Below are 18,769 nucleotides of genomic sequence, written 5' to 3'. Positions count from 1 at the left end.
TTAACCTTGTTTTTTTTAGTGATGGTGCAACCAGGTACCAGGTGGGTGAACACACTCCAGCTGTAGCTCAGCCTAAATTAATTCTACATTCGGTAAAGAAACAACAAATAAATATTTTAAGAGTATGTATGTACACTAAGCATACAGGATTCATTTACAGTAGGGCGTGTTAGAAGAACCGTAGAACAAACTTAGTGGCGATTTCATGGAGTTTACGTATACTATATATATAAAATATATATATATATATAATTTTTTTTTTCAGGCCTGTAAGAAAAGTTTAACTCTTCAGTAATGGAAATTAACTATAAATTAAATTTGCACCTGTTTACCATATGTTAGTCGAATATGTTTTTGGGCAGCATTTAATATGGAGACAAGAGAGTAAAAAATATCCCTTTTGGCACAGCCTACAAGCGTAGGTAGATTTTTAATTACTACCTATTTGTTTTGGAAACTTTTGGAACAATTTAAGGACTTAGGTAATGTACATGACATTCCATATGTTGTCCAATGTTCCAAAATGATTAAATAAATTTTCTCTTATTTCATGCTACGGCAATCTTCAAACGTTTTTAATTCAATGCTTCCAGCATTGAATAGCATACAAAAAATTTCATATCATGCCTATTAATGTAGTTATAAATGTTTTTGACATTCAATCACTATTTATTATCCCTTTGTCCAAGGTTTAAGATAATATTAATATATGTAGTTTAAAATATTTTATGAATTTGATAGTAAAGAAGTATTGATTTAATTTTATTTGAATACCTGATAGTTACAATAATAGTTCATTTAATCAATAATTGTTTCAGCCAAATGTAAAGAAATTTTTCTATAAATAACATACTATATATTAAATATCTACTAAATAAATATAATATTTTTTGTCTTTCAAACCCTTGCAGTAATGGTTGATTACATAAAAATTTACTTATGACAAAACCAATGCTTTTTTTTTTTTTGTACACAGAATGTTGCAAACATGTTTTTTTATAACATCATGGTATTGGTATTGGAACTAATCGTACGTAGACTTTTTATATATTTTATTTTCCAGTTGAAATTAAATTAACAGACTCCAGATATAAATAAAATACATTCTACCCAATTAAAATTGAAAGTGAAATGTGAAAATAAATGTCATACTTTTTTGTCCTCTCCCGATGTTATAAACATATCCTGTCCTCGTTGTGCAACGGACACATCTGGATAGTCACCTTCAAAACACCAGTGTCAGAAAACACATGCTACGCCATGAAATGATACACATTTAATTTTGTCCTGTATTATTTGCATGGGATTTGTTCCACTAGAATCTAAAAGTTATCATTTGGAAATGCACTTTAAGTTTACAATAATTCCCCCTAATTAATAACTACTATTTTCAATTATCACCCAATACACAAAAATTATTTCTAGCTTTTAGTGACTTCAGGAACACAATTACTAATCACGTGTGATTAAAAAGATATGTTTTCATCTAAAATACAGAAAAATGTGTGTGTACATAAATATGTTTTCATATAAATAAAAGTGGTACTTATTACCACAATAAATGAAATCGAAATCTCTATTGAAGATGCTTTGAGTGAAGTATTGTGGCACAGGCTATTACATAAATACTACCTTCATAGTGTCATGGAGGCTCAGGAAATAGTTCTGTTGAAATCTTCTAACAAATGGAGCCTGTCAGGAACCTTACATCATGGCACTTGGGCTTAAGAGGATTCATCATAGGGAAAATACTTCTGCTCTGCCTTTTCGGTAGTCTTCGTACGTGACGTGGTGGGAGGAAGGTTGAGAAAGTCAGTGGGGAGCAAGGCAGGCGAGGATGAGCTGTAAAATCAGCGGGTGGTCAGGGATGCAGGGGGTTTTGACAAGGTCTTACAATGGCTTGGGTAAAGTGGTTGAGGATGACCATGAAGTAGAAAAGGGGGGGGGGGGGGGATGGTCCCAATGTTTCTATTCCCTGCGCCAGATTGTAATTTTCTGTATCATCTTTAGTTACCGCCGCACAAAAAATAAATCTGTGAATCATTCAAAGCTTTCCATAAGGTATCTGTAATGCATGATGAAGTGATAAATGGAAAATTATCACATAAAATTTAAAAATTATATTCAAAATTAAAAAAATTGTCAAAACATTGTTTCATAACATATTATTTAGATTTAATACATTTGCAGACTTTTTATAATAGAAACGGGTACAACACTTCTCTTACAGACATACTTAAAAATCGCCTACACAGTTGTGAAAGTAAAAAATGCATATAAATAGATATAAAATTTTGTTGACTAAACTTTTTTAATAAAATCCATAACTAGTGAAAAAAAATTTGTGTATAATATTCAAACCATACACTTTACATACCTAACAATAACGCAATCTATAGTTGTGCAAATTATCTGTGTTAACGAATGTTTGTAAAAAAAAAATGTCATTAACTTTTATTAAAATACTAGACACTTTTGCATTAAACCAAATAAAAATAAATCAATTATACTTATTTTGTAAACTTATTACCCTTTATTTTATTTGTTGAGAGATAAACATGAAACGGTAAATTATAAAACCATTACAGAATGGCAATTTTAACTGTTAAAAATATTAACATTATCAAACAACACTTTAAAATAAATATCGCGCACTTTCACGGTCATTTCTTTGCCTTTGGGTTCTAGCCGCGTCACATTGGAAGTTATTTCGGCGTTTCGGAGTGCATTGCAGCCTCTATCTTTAGGGAAGCAGCAGCAGTCGTTTCTTACCTACTGACAGTAACAGTAAGTAGTAGGTTACTGATGAACAGTAGGTAGTAGGTTACTGAGAGTAACAGTAGGTAAGAAGCGACTTCTGCTGCTGTCCTGAAGATGGAGGCTGCAACGCACTCCGAAACGTCGGAAAGAACTTCCATTGTGACGCGGCTAGAACCCAGAAGACAAGAACATTTATTAGAATGTTTCTAGTTGATTTGATTACTTAATGTATTTTAGTAAATTCTTGCTTATTACCATAATGTTCCTGATTTTTTATGAAGTCGCTTGAAGTCTCGATTATCAATGACTCCGACATCTTATCATGTTTATCATCGGCCAAACATTATTACATTTGCAAGAGGAATTACCTCACAAAATGTGCCAGCCAATTTCAAACTTACCATACGTAGTTTATCAAATACAGACACAAATGCAGACTTATTAGTACCTATAAATAAACACATGATCTTTATACAAGCATTCATTTCTCAATTATTGTTTTTATACATTCTAGATAAAATGGCTTCTTACATTAAGTACTGGTTGAAATACACTCAGCCGAGTTCACCGATGCAGAATATATCCCCCTAAATGCTTGATACAAAAATAAAAATGTTAACACTGACATTGCAATTATCTTTTATTAAAATGTAAATACGAATAATGTTACAGGAATATATCACACATATCTATCGAATATTGGATTATTTCATATATACAATTTTGAGACTGAATCTCTCCCCACACAATGCTGAAATAGCAAGTTAGAACACATCAAATGTATACTTATTGCAAAATGAAACCTTTCTTACAAGCAGAAACACTTTCCCAAAATCTACATGTTAATAATTTATGCAAAACTTGATACAACGATTTTATCTTTAGTGAAATTCTATCACATGCAATGTAGTAAGCACATAACTAATAAGTTACACTATCGCACTGAAAATGTATGTATGTAGTTAAGAACTGAACAATGCATAAAATGACATACCCAAAAACAATACAGCAATATCATGCGTTTGTACTAAAGTATCAAATGCAAACGTCTTGTCATGTTCAGGTGAGTGTAACATGTGGCATATTTATAATGACTTACATGAGATGATTTCATTATGAATGGTGATAAATCAAATTCAAAAACACAAATTTCTTCTTGTCTTCTTTGATTCGGGTTCATCATTGTTGGCAATAGCTTGTACACTTTTATTTCTTCTGGAATTTGATGGTTTCTTGACACTAAGTTTGTGTTGTCTTGCAGCAAATTCGTTCATAGCCTTTGTAATATAGTCAGTATCTCGTATGGGCAACGACCGTGGTCGTCGCGGGTCTACAAGTTCTGGCAGCATACAGTTTAAGTAAAACTTTGTCAATTGCTGATCCATTTGATCCTTCCAGAACAGATCATCTCTGTCAATACTTTTGGTTTTAATTCCATTTGGAGTCTAGAGCCCGAAGATGCAGTAATTACGCCTTGTCACATGAAGTTGCCCTTGAACTTGGTAGAAAAATTGGTGATTCTTATTAATGTCTGTAACAGTTCTTTTGTCTCGAGATATGTTCCAAAATGTGCATTTCCTTTTAAGAATTAACTTATCAGGACTTAGAACTTCTGGCTTTACTCCAGAAGATGGACATTTTACTTCCACAATACCATCTCTTTCAATCATTCCATCTGGGCTGGCCCCTAGAAATTGTATTTCTTCATCAACAAACAGTCCACATGCCTTTACTTGTACATCACAAGTCTCTTCCAGCTTTTTCACTGCCTCTTTTTCGTGATCTCTACCCCATATCATAGCATCTGTATCGAAATCCTCATACAACAATGTAGCCACCAATTTTTGGCATGAAGTATGTGGTTTACGCCTACAAATAGTGCCAAAATTAGAAGCTTTCAACAATTTTCTCCTAGTTTATTTCCACAGGCCACACTCCCTTTGTAAAAGGGTACCATTCTGCAGTTCTGATCTTCAAATGTAGAGGGTAAGGATTTTAAAAATCCTTCCTTAGCTAGGTTGTAACCTTCATAAGTCATGTCTGGCTTTTGAGATTGGGCACTTTCAAAGGGAAACCTTGAGGATTTATAGCTGTAGGTGGTAATCTTGCGCACATACTGGGTTATTAACATTTTGAGATTACAAGTGAATATAATGTCATATGTTGAGGGACATAGGACTGAATTGTATATTTAGTTGTGAAGCCCTTTCATAGCAAACATCATATAAAAGCTAGATTCAAGTTGAAATCTGTTAAATATGCTTTTATGGTATTAAAATGACATTAATTTGTGTAGCATAGGGTAGTAACATGTTATTATTATTGGTGACTATAAGATATGGATGGACGCTGTGATAGTGTGAGTATGCGGAATTCCCCCGACCTCATATAAATATTTACTACACCTTCACGGTAGTACTGAAATAAGCTAAATGAGTATAGTTTCAGGTACATTGCGTATCTATTACATTGATTTATAAGTTCTTTATTTATATAAAGTTCTCCGACTATTCCACGTTTTCCATGTTTTTCTTGATGATGGACACAATGATTCAGCCACTTTGAAATAATTTTTTCTGTGTTTTGTTTTCAGATAGAATTCCTGAATAACTTTTCATTGAAAACCAATTTTTTTTAACAGCCATTTGCTCTGATTTTTGTAATGACTCCCAACATAGATATTGGTGGAAAGTGTGTCTCATATTGTACATGTACACATGAGCATGTGTGTGTTCTCTATCTCTCTCTAAAGATATCAAGTGTACATAATAGCAAAATAATAAATGTCAGCTGATATAATTTAAATTAATTATTTTTATATAGATGTGTGTAAATAATGGTATTGTATTAACTTATAACAGTGGTAATATCTGAAATTATTTTTTGCTAGCAAAATTATACTAGGTTGCAAATATGATGGTATTAACTTTTGCTATACATCTACATTTTTATAAGTATGACATGCGAACAACAAAAGAACAAACGTGTACAACCATAGAAACATATTATTAATTTTTAGTAGGTAATACAGGCATTAATATCAGGCCCATTATAGTTGCACAGATAATTTTTATAATTGATACGTTTCTGTATTGGTGTTTTACTGTGTTTACACGTAATACCGAGTACACACGCGTTAACATAAAATTATTGTGGTAAATGCAGTAATATCTATATGCAACTGTTTATATCACTCTAACGTATGACAGTTCGATTTATCTTGTAAATAAGGTTTGTAGTTATTTTGAGCATTTAATTTAATATGAATTAATTTTGCTACCCTCAGCTATTAATCTCATGGATGAACATGAAAATCAGTGTCTAGTTCTGCTGGTTTGCTACGAGTTACGAAAAAATAATAATGTGAAAAATATACTTTTTCCAATGTACCTTAATAATGTTTTCATTTAAGTCAATAGTAATAATGATAATAATGAACTAAAGACATGAACACATATTTTAGTCTTCTGGTCTCTTAATTTTCAAGTCACTTTCATGGCATCCAAAAAGTCTCCTTTGAAATTCTAGGCTTACCTCATGAAAATGCAGATTGTAGAAACTTCACAATTCTGACTAATATAACATCAGACATCTACCTGAATAATAATAATACTCGAGCTTCTGAATTATCAACATCGTAAAATCAAAATAATATGTCTTGCTGAACTACTCCTGAATTTACGTCATTCTCTGAATAGAATTTCTCATGCATACTTGCAAAACTGGATGAAAAAATAGCCGTTATTAAAATAACAGATTAAATTACTTAATCATATCATACCACATTTTCAAATTACATTTCCAATTGAAATTAGTGCCAAACAAAAACAATAAAATGTTAAATATGAATAACTATTACTATGCTTAATGGTAAATCAATGTAACAAGGCGAGTACTAATTTAATGTTCCTATTATCTGTTTTATGAATCACATTATGTTTTATTTAAATTTTTGATAAATATGAAATATTTGCATTCAGGCCATATGTTCATACTGATCTGTACGTCTACCCCGAACAGTACATTAAATAAGAAATAATTATTCCTATCGTTTGTAAGAAGTATTAAATATTTCTAACATTAAAATTAACAAACTGATATATGTATGAATAATTCTATGAGAGTGTATTTTAGTAACCTATGTTGTGTGAACCGCATGGGAAAGAGATCTAATAATTAAATGTAGGCTAGTATTCCAAGACACAAAAATAAGGGTTCAGGTGTTGAATCTGCTACATCTGTACCCCAGCTTTATTCCTTATGCACATTGCAACTCCAGAACCCTTAGATAGGACACAGTCAGTCCCTTATTTTCAGGGGACGGATTTTGGTGTCCTATCCATGACATATATGTTGCACAAACTTTTGCGCAATCGCAGAGCTCACTTTTTTGATGATTTTTCGGGCCCGCGTCAGGCGGTATACACTCAAATTCGTTAATGTTGGGGGACATACCAAGCGTATTGGTTTGTCAGATGAAACTTTATGATAGCAAAAATTTCCTGGAAAACATTTTGTATACTTTAATAAAAATAAGCAATAATCCTTACTTAAAACATACTTGAGAAAATTACAATAAAAATCTTCAATACCCCCAGTTTATTTTACGTTCAGGCCTATATATCTTGTCTCGGTAGCAGAGTGGTAACGTGCAAGACATATAGAAACAAGAATGTGGTTGGTAAAACGTTGCAAACTCGACAGTGGGAAAATATTTTAATTGTTTTATAAAACGTATTATAAAATTATGTACACTTTAATGCATGTAAAATAAATTTAATATTTTTTAAGTAATTGCTATTACATATATCACAATCCATCGACGGGTTCTGTTACTTCACATAGAAAGGTCTATGGCCCTTAGTTTTTTACTTTATGTAGAATTAAAATATATAATCACAATAAAAATCATCACATGTATTTGTGCTCGTAAATAATTAATTTTGCATCTTCTGTGCTGTGAAATATTTTTCAGTTACCAAATGTTGATAAGAATTAAAATAATACATTAATACCATTCATCCTGTGTAAACCAGACACTGATTTTTGTCGTCTTCCTTTACTCTCATGTACCGTAAACACAAAACAAAATGCTGTAAAGAGACATGTCAAGTAGCGTGCTCGTTCTGCAATGCGTAACTGTTTCTAGCCTCACGCAAGGCACCGTTTATTAAAACAGCTGCGATCTGTACCTTTACTGTTTACTGTAGTTGTAATATATTTTGGGCACGTTATGTAATTCGGCCTGGAGTTAGGTTATGGTTGCATCTCGACCTGGCAGTGATTATTTTACGCAACCGAGAAAAACAAATAATAATGCTCTTTAATTTAATACGTAATATTATAAACACACATTTTATAATCTTTTCTACCATAGTTGTCTCGATAGGTTACTGTTCCAGCGAGCTGAGCTATGGGAGTTATTTGTCAAAACACAAATTCCTTCACTCACTAGCATACTGATTGACTACTTGAAATTTTAGAAGTGTTTCCATACGTAGTACCTCTGGCCTGCGCATCTTTTTCCTGTATGCTGATAAAAACAATCTAGACTTCCGAGCCATTGATAGCTACACTTCTTCTGGAGAGTTGCGAACCTCAGTTTTGGGACAGCTCCACAGGAAGTGGTAAACCCCACCCCCTGCACTCTACCCTATTGTTGTTGTCAGGCTCGGGCAGAGTCCTGCGCCCAGCAGGGGTCAGCTTAGCAGCTCCACAGGGGGGAGGGCTCTCGCTGTCTACACCTCTTCTTCTCTTCTCTGCCTCCCACCACCATGTTTCCCGCACGACAATCATATTTTTCGCCCAGCAATGTGTGCATTACTTTAGAAATATATAATTTTCATCAAATTTCTCAATTTCGACAGTGAATACACAGAAATAAATTTATTTTATGTGGTTAACACTATGTTTACAATGAAAAATATTTATGAAATATTCAATTATAACTTCTGAAAATCACGCTGAAAACAGCTCAGAAATAGTACTTTCAATGCGGGATAAAACTTATTTAATCCAAAAAATTATTCACTAAGAACCTTCCTTATACCTTTATATATTTATCAAATTTTTTTATTTCTTTTCAGTATTAAAATTACGCCATTGAGAGTTGGAACCGCGAGACCCTGCAGCACACAATTTTAGCAGCTGTGATGAATCCTCTTAAGTTGACTTTTAATCTTCGAAATGACTCACTTTGTAAATTAAGTGTAAAAAAAACATTTTCAACGTAATTTTCACGACCAGAAAGATTTTAAAGAATGATACAGGCTACTGTTTGGTGTTTTAGGGTTGTATTTGGTTTAGTAATTATGTTTTTGATGCCTTTTCACATAATCTGCAAAATTATAGCCCACGTTAAAAAATTTCATGCTAAAAAATTTATGAATGGTCTTTGATGAATGCTTTTTTGTATTATAAATTACATCTTGTTTATTTGAAGGTAACGTGTATGAAAACACATCAAATAAAAATTTTCACTTAACAATCAATAACTTTTCACAAACCTCAACCACACACAAGAAACTAAGAAACTGGCAGGTAAGTTTTCTCAGTATTAAGTCGTTTGCCATTTTCATGAATAAAAAACTTTTCAAAAACAAACACATTAACAAAAATCTAGCTGCACACACTGAAAATATAATTAAAAATAAAATGGCTGTGTTAAAGTGTGTGGCATGTTACTCAAGGAACAAAATACATGGGAACAAGGTAAATCAGAACAACTCTCACTGTTTTCACCAGACAAATTACAACGTTCATTTATTTATTTACCCGTTTATTACAACTGTCAAGACAACAAATATTAATAGTTTCTTCCAATCCATATTCTTCCTGATCTCTGTCTTGCATACATGCATGCACATACTCACGAGACATATCCCTTAGCTGGGAGCATTCATACATTTTTCGTTATAACTCTAGCAATTCTCTTTTTGTTTCCCACCTCATACATGAGCTCCCACACAATCTTTTACATACAGTGGAACTTTGCAATTACAAGTACGAGATACCTCAAGACCTTAATAGTTATGATAGTTCTGTAATGCAGTCAGTTTGACATTGTAAATCACTAATTTATTGTGCAATGAGTGCTTCTATGTTGGTCTATTTGTAAGAAAGCCTGATTTACATTGCATCTTCAAATAAGGGAAAATCCCAATAGTTGATAAAAAAAAAACCGATTATTCAGGCATTATACACAGAGACTAATCAAGAGAGTGAGTGCATGGCTGACTTATTTACATTGCATCTTCAAATAAGGGAAAATCACAATAGTTGATAAAAAAAACCCGATTATTCAGGCATTATACACAGAGACTAATCGAGAGTGTGAGTGCATGGCTAAGTCGGGGGACTAACTGCAACAACTAGCAGTATTTTTTATTTTTTTTTTTAAGTCAGTGTTCATTATATCTTTACAAAGGATGCCTGTGTCCATGTAGTCTGATTTTATGTCAAACTACATTTTTAAAAGCTCAAAGCCTTAGACATAGCCAAAAAAATTTTTGCGCTAATACAAGAGTGTGAGCATGGATTCGCCAGAAAGAGTAAAATTAGAATACAAAATGACTCGGCTAGTAAACACTTTTCACTTTTGTTACACCTGCTGCCCTCTGGTCTGTCTGTCCACGACGCTGCAACAAAGCTCTTTCCAAGTTACTGTCTGCTGCTCTAGTGTTGCGAGTACACGTGATCATCAAGCAGTGTTAACGGTTCTTTTTCCCTTTCACGCCCTTGTAAATGCTGGAAACCTATACAATCTTTGTTTTTAACTGGACAGGAGTTTACATCGCATGAAGCACGTAATCCTGCGCCTGAAAAAAAAAAAAAGTTTTCACTTTGTGTATAACCACACTTTTAACTGCAAAGTGTCATGATTACCACTGCGGCTTCCGCTCCGCAATTCCCGCACACATTGCAGCAATCCATGTTTGATTTGGGAAAACTTCCCGGTCTTAGGTCCGTGAAAAGTATACTGCAAAGTATTGATGTTATAAATCAAATTTCTATATTTTACCGCCCCACATGTGCTAACAGCCAACTCTCCTCCTGCGACCCTATTTCCTGCAAACTGCATCACTTACAGTTTAAAGCTAAATATAAAACTTTTAACGTCATCATACCGTACATTTAAATGAAACAAAACATGTGCGTTTGTTTTCAAGAAGAAACTGATGAAGAGTAGCTTATCACATTTTAATTCTTAAGGAAGAAACTGGTAGAAGAATGGAATACACAGAAGGTTGGAAGGGGAAAAAAAGTGTGCTGAAAATTGTGGTTGTAGGGTTGTCGCAGTGGCTTTTAAACAACAGCATTTGAGCTTCCCCTTCACATGACCTTTGTTTTGCAGTAGTGCAGAAATAGAGGCATAAGAATGCGTAGAGGTGATGGTGCAGACTAACTTTCTCTCCTTTCAAAGTAATAAAATAGGACAAAGATGTATAGAAAGACTCTACCATTTTTGTCTGGTTTTGTGAATCTAAATTTTGACTACAACTTTCTATTGTTTGGTTGTCACGAGTATTCGTAGTTACAAGGACATTTCCTGCCATTGCCAGCTCTCGTAGTAGCAAGGTTCCACTGTAGTTAGCTAAGAGGAGGACAAACTAGTTAAGTTAGGGCAGAAGCCAGCTTCTTATACTTAAGGTAACATTTTCCTCAAATGGGACCAACCAACGACCATGTTGACAAATGGTTTAACTAACTCACCTTAACCTAATTGGACACTTGTATTCCAACCCGTATAGTTTTCATTCCGCATTGTACTAACTCTGGTGTCTAATAAACAAGACATACTGAGGCTTTGCCTTGAAAATGTAATAAGTAGCCTATAGCATTGACTTTTACTTGGAAAGATTGAAATCAACGATTTATTTGGTTATTCTTGTGGGATGGTCCCAAAACTTTAAAAATGAAACTGTCACAATTATGTATAAAATATCATGTTTAAGTGCAGCTTTTAAAAATTCTTCAAATTAAGAAATGCAAAATGTAAATAAATATTAAATAATGACAATGAATTAATGAGTGCATAGTAGGCTTAAGAGTAATTTCTGTTAACATTTAATATCTAAAATGGATATTGATGGAGGGATTGGGTAATATTAAAAATAACATCAGTAATTCTAACTAGGTAATTGGGCATTGTATTTTCTAAACTGACACCCATGAATTTAAAAAGACAAAACATTGAACAATTGTGACACTTAAAGCATTGGAATCAGAACAGCACAGAAAATAAATTATATAATTACATTACCTTTCATTACATTTTACAACTTTAAATTCTAAACAAAGGAATCATTCAATTTTCAAGCATCAGCATGTGGTGTACATATACACATATATCATCTTTGAGCACTTCATAAAATAATGCAAACACAAAACTATGTTAAGCTGTACATATTTCTATAAAATACTAGGTAGTCACTAGCAATGATGCACCAATATTACCCTGTCATTCAAGATAATTAAGTGAGCAAAGATACTGAGGGTCACCACTTCAATCAAACATTAAACATAGAAAAATTTCTGAGAATAATTGTAAAGTCACAACACAGTCTACTTTGCACCATACTCCTTAAAATTATTATATGAAACAAAGTTTTATTTTACATTAGTTTTCTCAGCTACAAATACACACTTCTTATATTTTTAACATAAATTTATTCCTTTTTTACATTTTCTTCGTGCTTCCTCTGAGAAAAAGGTTTCACTTTATTTTCTGTGCTCCTTCAGAGAAGCACAATCTCAAAAAACGAGAAACAAAAACCAATGCTAATTAGGGTGGTTGAACCTTTCATTTGACACAAATGGAAACATTTGATGCCTTTCATTATTGGCGTAGCTGTGTTCATAAAGTTGGGGGGGACAAATAATGATTTTGAGGTCATGTAAACCCATTCCCCTCTTACTAAGACGGGGGGTCCGGGGGTCCTCCACCGGAAAATTTTGATTTTAAAAGTGCAAAATAGCACTTTTTAAGCAGTTTTACATTGGATACATCGATGTTAAAATTATTATTGTTTCCTTAAGTTAAATTTGAGAGTGAAGAAATTACAAATAAAGTTGGGCAGAATAATATTATAAAATAAAAATATCACGATCTAGAAAGTCCCCCCTTGCCCCCCCCCCCCCCCCCCCGGGTTCCTACGCCCCTGTGTGTGTGTGTGTGTGTGTGTGTATGTATGTATGTATGTGTGTGTATTTACACACACACACACACACACACAAAAATTCAAAAAATTATAATATTTCCTTACAATGGAAAATTCAAAAATGACATGGCTGGTTTTAGATAAAAAGTAACGCTATCATATCTAGAGCAGTGTTGGTAGTTCTCCTTCATATCCCACTGTTGTATGTGTCCGTGAACTTGACAACGTATGCAGTGTTCATGTGTCTACAACAAAAGGTTTTCAAGATGCTAATGTCCTCCTAAGTACTGTTTTCAAGTGCTATTTCCCATGCTTTTGCTTTTGTATTTAGTAATTTTTATTTAAGGAAAATGTGAAAGAGTAGCTTGCATTTCCTCTCTTCTCTCTTCTCTCTGACTTCACCCAGCAGAAGTAAGAAGTGCCTTGGTGAAATGCCTTTGAACAGGAAGAATATTGGTGGATTGGTGAGACCTGCTGAAGATGTTGTAAAGTTATGTCGTTTGGCTGAAATGTATTGTAGGATTGAGCTCTCAAATTTGGCTTTGCATAAAGTTTGTTTGAACACTATATTCAGAACCATTTTTGTCAATGAAAGTAATGCATCAAGGGATGCAGTGGTAATTTTAATTATGTGAAACCCCGAAGTCATGCATTTCGTAACACTAACACTAAATAGTTAATGCTACTGAGAAATGCTTTGAACATTCACAAAAAAATTTTCCTTGCAATATATGGTTTTAGGCCAAGTACATATACAGCCCAGATCTCACAGCCCAGATCTCAGTGTCATACTATAACCTAACGAAATATTTGTTTAGAGACATTTGATAAAAGTACAATTAATTAATTAATATTCTTTAATTTTAGCAACTTTTTGTATATTTAATCCCAGCTCAACATGCCGAACATGACGCTATCGTAAAATTATTGTAATTTTAAAACTTCATTATGCCAACACTGAGTTAACATTTTAGGTTTTCAAGTTTCTAATTATTCTATAATTGAACAAAACACGCAATATAATAGTGTTAAAGTAATCAAAAAAAAAAACACATTTGAAAAAAATTTATGCTGTGAGAAGGACGAACACTAACACTTCACATTGTGCTCCAAAATATGCCGTACATCAGTAAAATGATATAAATAAACCACAGGAATATTTAAAGCACCTTTATTGGTGTGTAAGTCATTTAATTATCACCATATCTTACAGCAAATACACGCATATGTATTCTAATTAATTCAGAACCATGTTTCGTATCACAAATTGCCATTACGCTGCATACAATAACAAACCCGAGTAGCCCACAATCAGCTGTTTAATGTTGACCTCAAGGCGGTTGTGTGGAGCGCATAAACGAAGCAGGGTCTACGATATATATATATGTCGTTGGTTGTGACCCATATTCCAGGGTGACCCTCACCATGAAAATTATAAACGCTACCCAACCCACGTGCAGAGGTGACTTACGGTAATGTTTTTACTTTGAAACATAATTTCAAACTGTAGAGATAGAATGTTTTGGTAAATGTTTTTGGTCATCAGCATCCGGACAAACATGATTAATGTTGGAGAAATTAGGGAAGAAATCTGCCACGGCCATGGCCAATAGTAGTGACCCATGATGCTTGGGGTGAGTTCTGGAAACAATGGAGCATATTTTGTGGTATAATGAAAAATTGGGACTTTTCTCTGACCAATGCGGAAGATCTTTGGTCACAATGTTTAAACGAAAGGTTTGTTTCATCCACACTATCTTTTCACTTCTCGAGAGTAGCAAGAGTCAAAGTCAACATGAACTTGATAACAAATTTTTTTTTCAGCCCTTTTGATGCCTAGTAAACAACTCCACGCAAAAGTATCAAGAATTAAAAATCAACTATGACTGGCATAACGGACATTTTACATGTTATAAATGCATATATATATAAAATTACATCACATTTTCATTCATGTATAAGAACAATTAACATATTTGTTCAAATTTTCTTTCATAAAATAAATATATATTAATATTTTACTATATACATTATTCTATTAACTAATATATATTATCCAGCAGGCATTGCTTGAAAATATTTTTCCACCTCACCACAAGACTAGAATCCTATGTATTGTGGCCTAGTTTCATTGCAAAAAATAAATTTGCCAAATTTACATCAACATTAAAGCATGCCAAAACCTATTTGGTATGCAATTAACCCTTACAGCTCTTTACCAGCACCTGGAATATTACCTCATTAATATGCAACACTTATTGGGTTCATAAATGCTGCTGATATATGAAAAATTATATAAATACTTTAGACTGACCAACCTGACTTAATAAAGAAACTGACAGGTACATGAATTAAACTTGAGCCCATGATAGTATGTTAACCCATTGTTGAACCAAAATTTGTAAAAACAATAAACAAATAAATAAATAAATATCAATAGCCAAAAAAATCTTTTTAGCTTTCCTGAGAGTATTATTTACTTGGTTTCATGTTAAAATATATAATTTGAGTTATTATTAATCTGTAAGGAAGGATAATCCTAGTGTATACATTAAATTTGCACCAAAATATAACATTCACAAAATATTAGGTTTAGTTTCATTTTTGGAGAAACTAGAAATTTAATTAATTTATTATTTTATTAACACAGACACAGTATATTGCATTTTCACATTAAGAGGAAAAATATAAACTAGCAGGAAGAAGAAATGGAGGTAAATTGCAAAAAAAACCTGTTGGTGCATCAGTGCAGTGACAAGACTGAAAGGCTTGGTGTAGGTCACATAAATATTAAACTCCAAACTTCTCAACACTATTCATTATTGACAAGCAGCTTTCACTGCACATCACGAGAAACAGTTACCCAATCATTGCACAACCAAAATCTACACACTTTCTCCAAACAGCAGACCTATTAAAAAACCAAACAATAAAATGAAATTGTATAAAATGTATAAACTTTCACAAAAAAACAATTTATACAAACAACATGCATTTAAACATTATCACATTCAATTCTTTTACCTAAACTAACATGGCACTTACAAAATTTTTATTTCTCTCCCTTTATAACTAAAAGGCAATAAACGATAAATGACAAGCATTTGTAACATGAATGTACATATGTGGATGGGCAAGCTACGGGTTTCCGACATACACATCTAATAAATTAGTATCGACAGCAGTTTCACTGTTTTACACCGACAAACGAAACATACATACATTCCATCTCTTGTATCACCGAGACAGATCATGTTTACACAGAATCTAAACCATTAAAACACCAGGAGTGTATTCCTACAAAAACTTCACATTTGAAAAGCAAATGTCGAAACGAAATAGAATATTTGAGGGTCCGCAGTACACTCGCAGCTACCAGTCACACGAGGGCAGGTGGCGTGCGAGCAGGTCGCGGGCAAACGTCTCCTGCAGCAGGTCGCGACGGGCCTGGCTGCGCCGGAACAGCACGGGGCAGTCCACAGACACACAGTCGATCGGCTCGAGACGGCCGCAGCAGGAGCGGCACACCTGCGTGATGTTGGAGTAGGCCCTCTCCCAGGAGCGCACCTTGTCGCCCAGCACGGCAGCCACCTTGTGGGGCAGCTCGAGGCAGGCAGGGCACAGGCCGCCGTGCGTAGGCTGGTCGCACACGGCGCAGTTCACCGTCGCGAAGTACTGGGAGATGGTGCTGCACTTTGTGGGGCGAGGACCAGCCAGAGGTAGGGAGGGAGCGGCCCGGCGAGGCATGCCAGCGTACCTGCCAACATCACTTTACCGTTCCCACTCTCTCCTCACCTCGCTCAAACATGCATGCTCCACATCATTTAGCCTTCAGATATAAAAGTACTTAATACCATAGTTTACAGAGATGGTGCCAAAACATTTTTAATGATAATATTTTGTTGCCTAATAAAGATTTTTTCTTACATAAAATGATTATAATGGTAAAAATTAATTTAATTCTTATCTAAAATATAAACTGAAGAACTGAAATACAGTAAAACCTTGTTAGTAAAATCCGTTTTAATGCAGTGGATGCTGAGCCGTCATAGGTCTGCCATGAATTTTGCAACATATTCAAATCGTTCTGTTTCCAGTTATTGAATTTGAATGATTCCATCATCTTTCTCGGTTTGGGTTTGGAGTGTTGTGTGAGCAATGCCAAATTGTTGGGAAATACCATCTTGGATGTTGGTTGTGTGTGGGGGGAAAGGACAAACTAATGAGGTTTCAAAGTTATACAGCTCTGCCCCACATACGGTAAAAAAAAATTGCACATACTTCATCATTGTTTTTAATTTTGTTTACAACAAAATAATACTCCAAATGTTTTCATTATGTGAGCTAGATGTCACACCCTGGAACAAATTCAAAAATTGCGGGAAACATATCCATAATGATTTTTGTTTACATTTGCCCGTGTGCTTGCCAGAGTGGGAAAAAAAAAAAAAATACTCGCTGCTGCTATTATATCCTCCCTAACAACTCTCGGCCTGCTGTTATTACATCTACTGCTCTCCAACATCCTATCCTACAACTCCTGAACCGAATCACAACATGCACGACGTAACGACCCGCCGCCATCTTGCACTCGGCTTCAATTACAGGCCTACCACCCTCTCTACACCACACGTCTTATACGACAATGTATGTTGTACAAAGTTGTTTTAGTCCTACAGGAAACACATAACACATATTAAAGAATGGTTAGTACAAATATCACATGATGATGAAAAGAAGCAGTGCAAACACTTTTGTGGCTGCCCCTTTTAATACCTGTCCTTCCACCAATGCTACCATTTCAACAAAAAAAATTTAAGCAAGCTAAACTAAACAAATATATATATATTTTTTTACAAATTAGGAAACACTTAACCGTTAATTTAAATATTAACGCATCATTTCATAATATTTAAAATGTTTTTACAACTTAAAACATTACCTTAAAATACTATGTTTTTGATAAGAATAAAAAATTGTAAACAAAACATAGTAATTTTAAAATCATCATAAAATTTAAACAAAAGCAAAAATGATTTAAAAACAATTAATGTTAAAAATTAATATACTAAAAAATATATATATATATTTAGAAATTTAGCAGAGGCCTGTTTCCTTATGTTTGTGGTAAAATATTTTTCACCAGATCCGTACAAATTTTCTACCTATTTCTATTCCACATAAAAAAAAAAAAGGCAGGCACTGCTTGATTATACTGTATTATGTATTTTCCAACATTGAGCAAATAAAAGAGAAAATGATTGATACAAATAGGGATCATAACTTTTTTTATCAACAAACTATCTGAATTAAGTAGCACTTAAAACTAGGGATGGGAAAACCGATTCCTAATTTCATCGATACCTACCAATTCTACTTTAATAATCAATAATCAAGAATCGGTGATAAAAGTCGATTCCCGCATGTGGCAAAAAAATCATTTCACAACATTGCAAATCTGTCAGATACAATTATTTAACGACTCGTTGAGTGGGGTTGTGACTGACTAGATGCATATATAACACAGTCATATTTCCCCAAATAAACCATATCTAAAACTTGGGTCGATGTTATACACAAGTCAAAGTACAAAAATTATTTATAAAAAATTATCACTGTGTATTAGTAGGGGCCTGTTCTTTTCGCGATCAAACGACGATAAACGCGAAATCACCGCAAAATACAGTTTTTACGCGAAATCGCCACAACACAACGTTTTTACATGAAATTTAGTATTTAAACGCGAAATCGCAGTGTTTTTATGCGAAATTTAAATACTGGGTAAAATACTTGTCTCGTCACTGGTAAACAAACACCGCAACATGGCCGCCACTGAACATTAATCATAA

General features: G+C 33.8%; 1 protein-coding gene across 2 annotated transcripts in view; it reads right to left on the bottom strand.

The window, feature by feature from the left end:
- Positions 1–9,494: 9,494 nt before the first annotated feature.
- Positions 9,495–18,769, bottom strand: part of LOC134542336 (uncharacterized) — a 178,061-nt gene continuing 168,786 nt past the window's right edge. For both annotated transcript variants that reach the window (XM_063386486.1, XM_063386487.1), the window contains one exon: positions 9,495–16,677. In XM_063386486.1, the coding sequence (XP_063242556.1) occupies positions 16,293–16,677 (385 nt within the window). In that variant the 3' untranslated portion in view covers positions 9,495–16,292. The remainder of the gene's footprint in view (positions 16,678–18,769) is intronic.

The sequence above is a fragment of the Bacillus rossius genome, assembly GCF_032445375.1.
Source record: "Bacillus rossius redtenbacheri isolate Brsri chromosome 4 unlocalized genomic scaffold, Brsri_v3 Brsri_v3_scf4_2, whole genome shotgun sequence".
Taxonomy (NCBI): domain Eukaryota; kingdom Metazoa; phylum Arthropoda; class Insecta; order Phasmatodea; family Bacillidae; genus Bacillus; species Bacillus rossius.
Note: the sequence above shows the minus strand (reverse complement) of the source record. Positions and strands in the feature narration are given on the sequence as shown.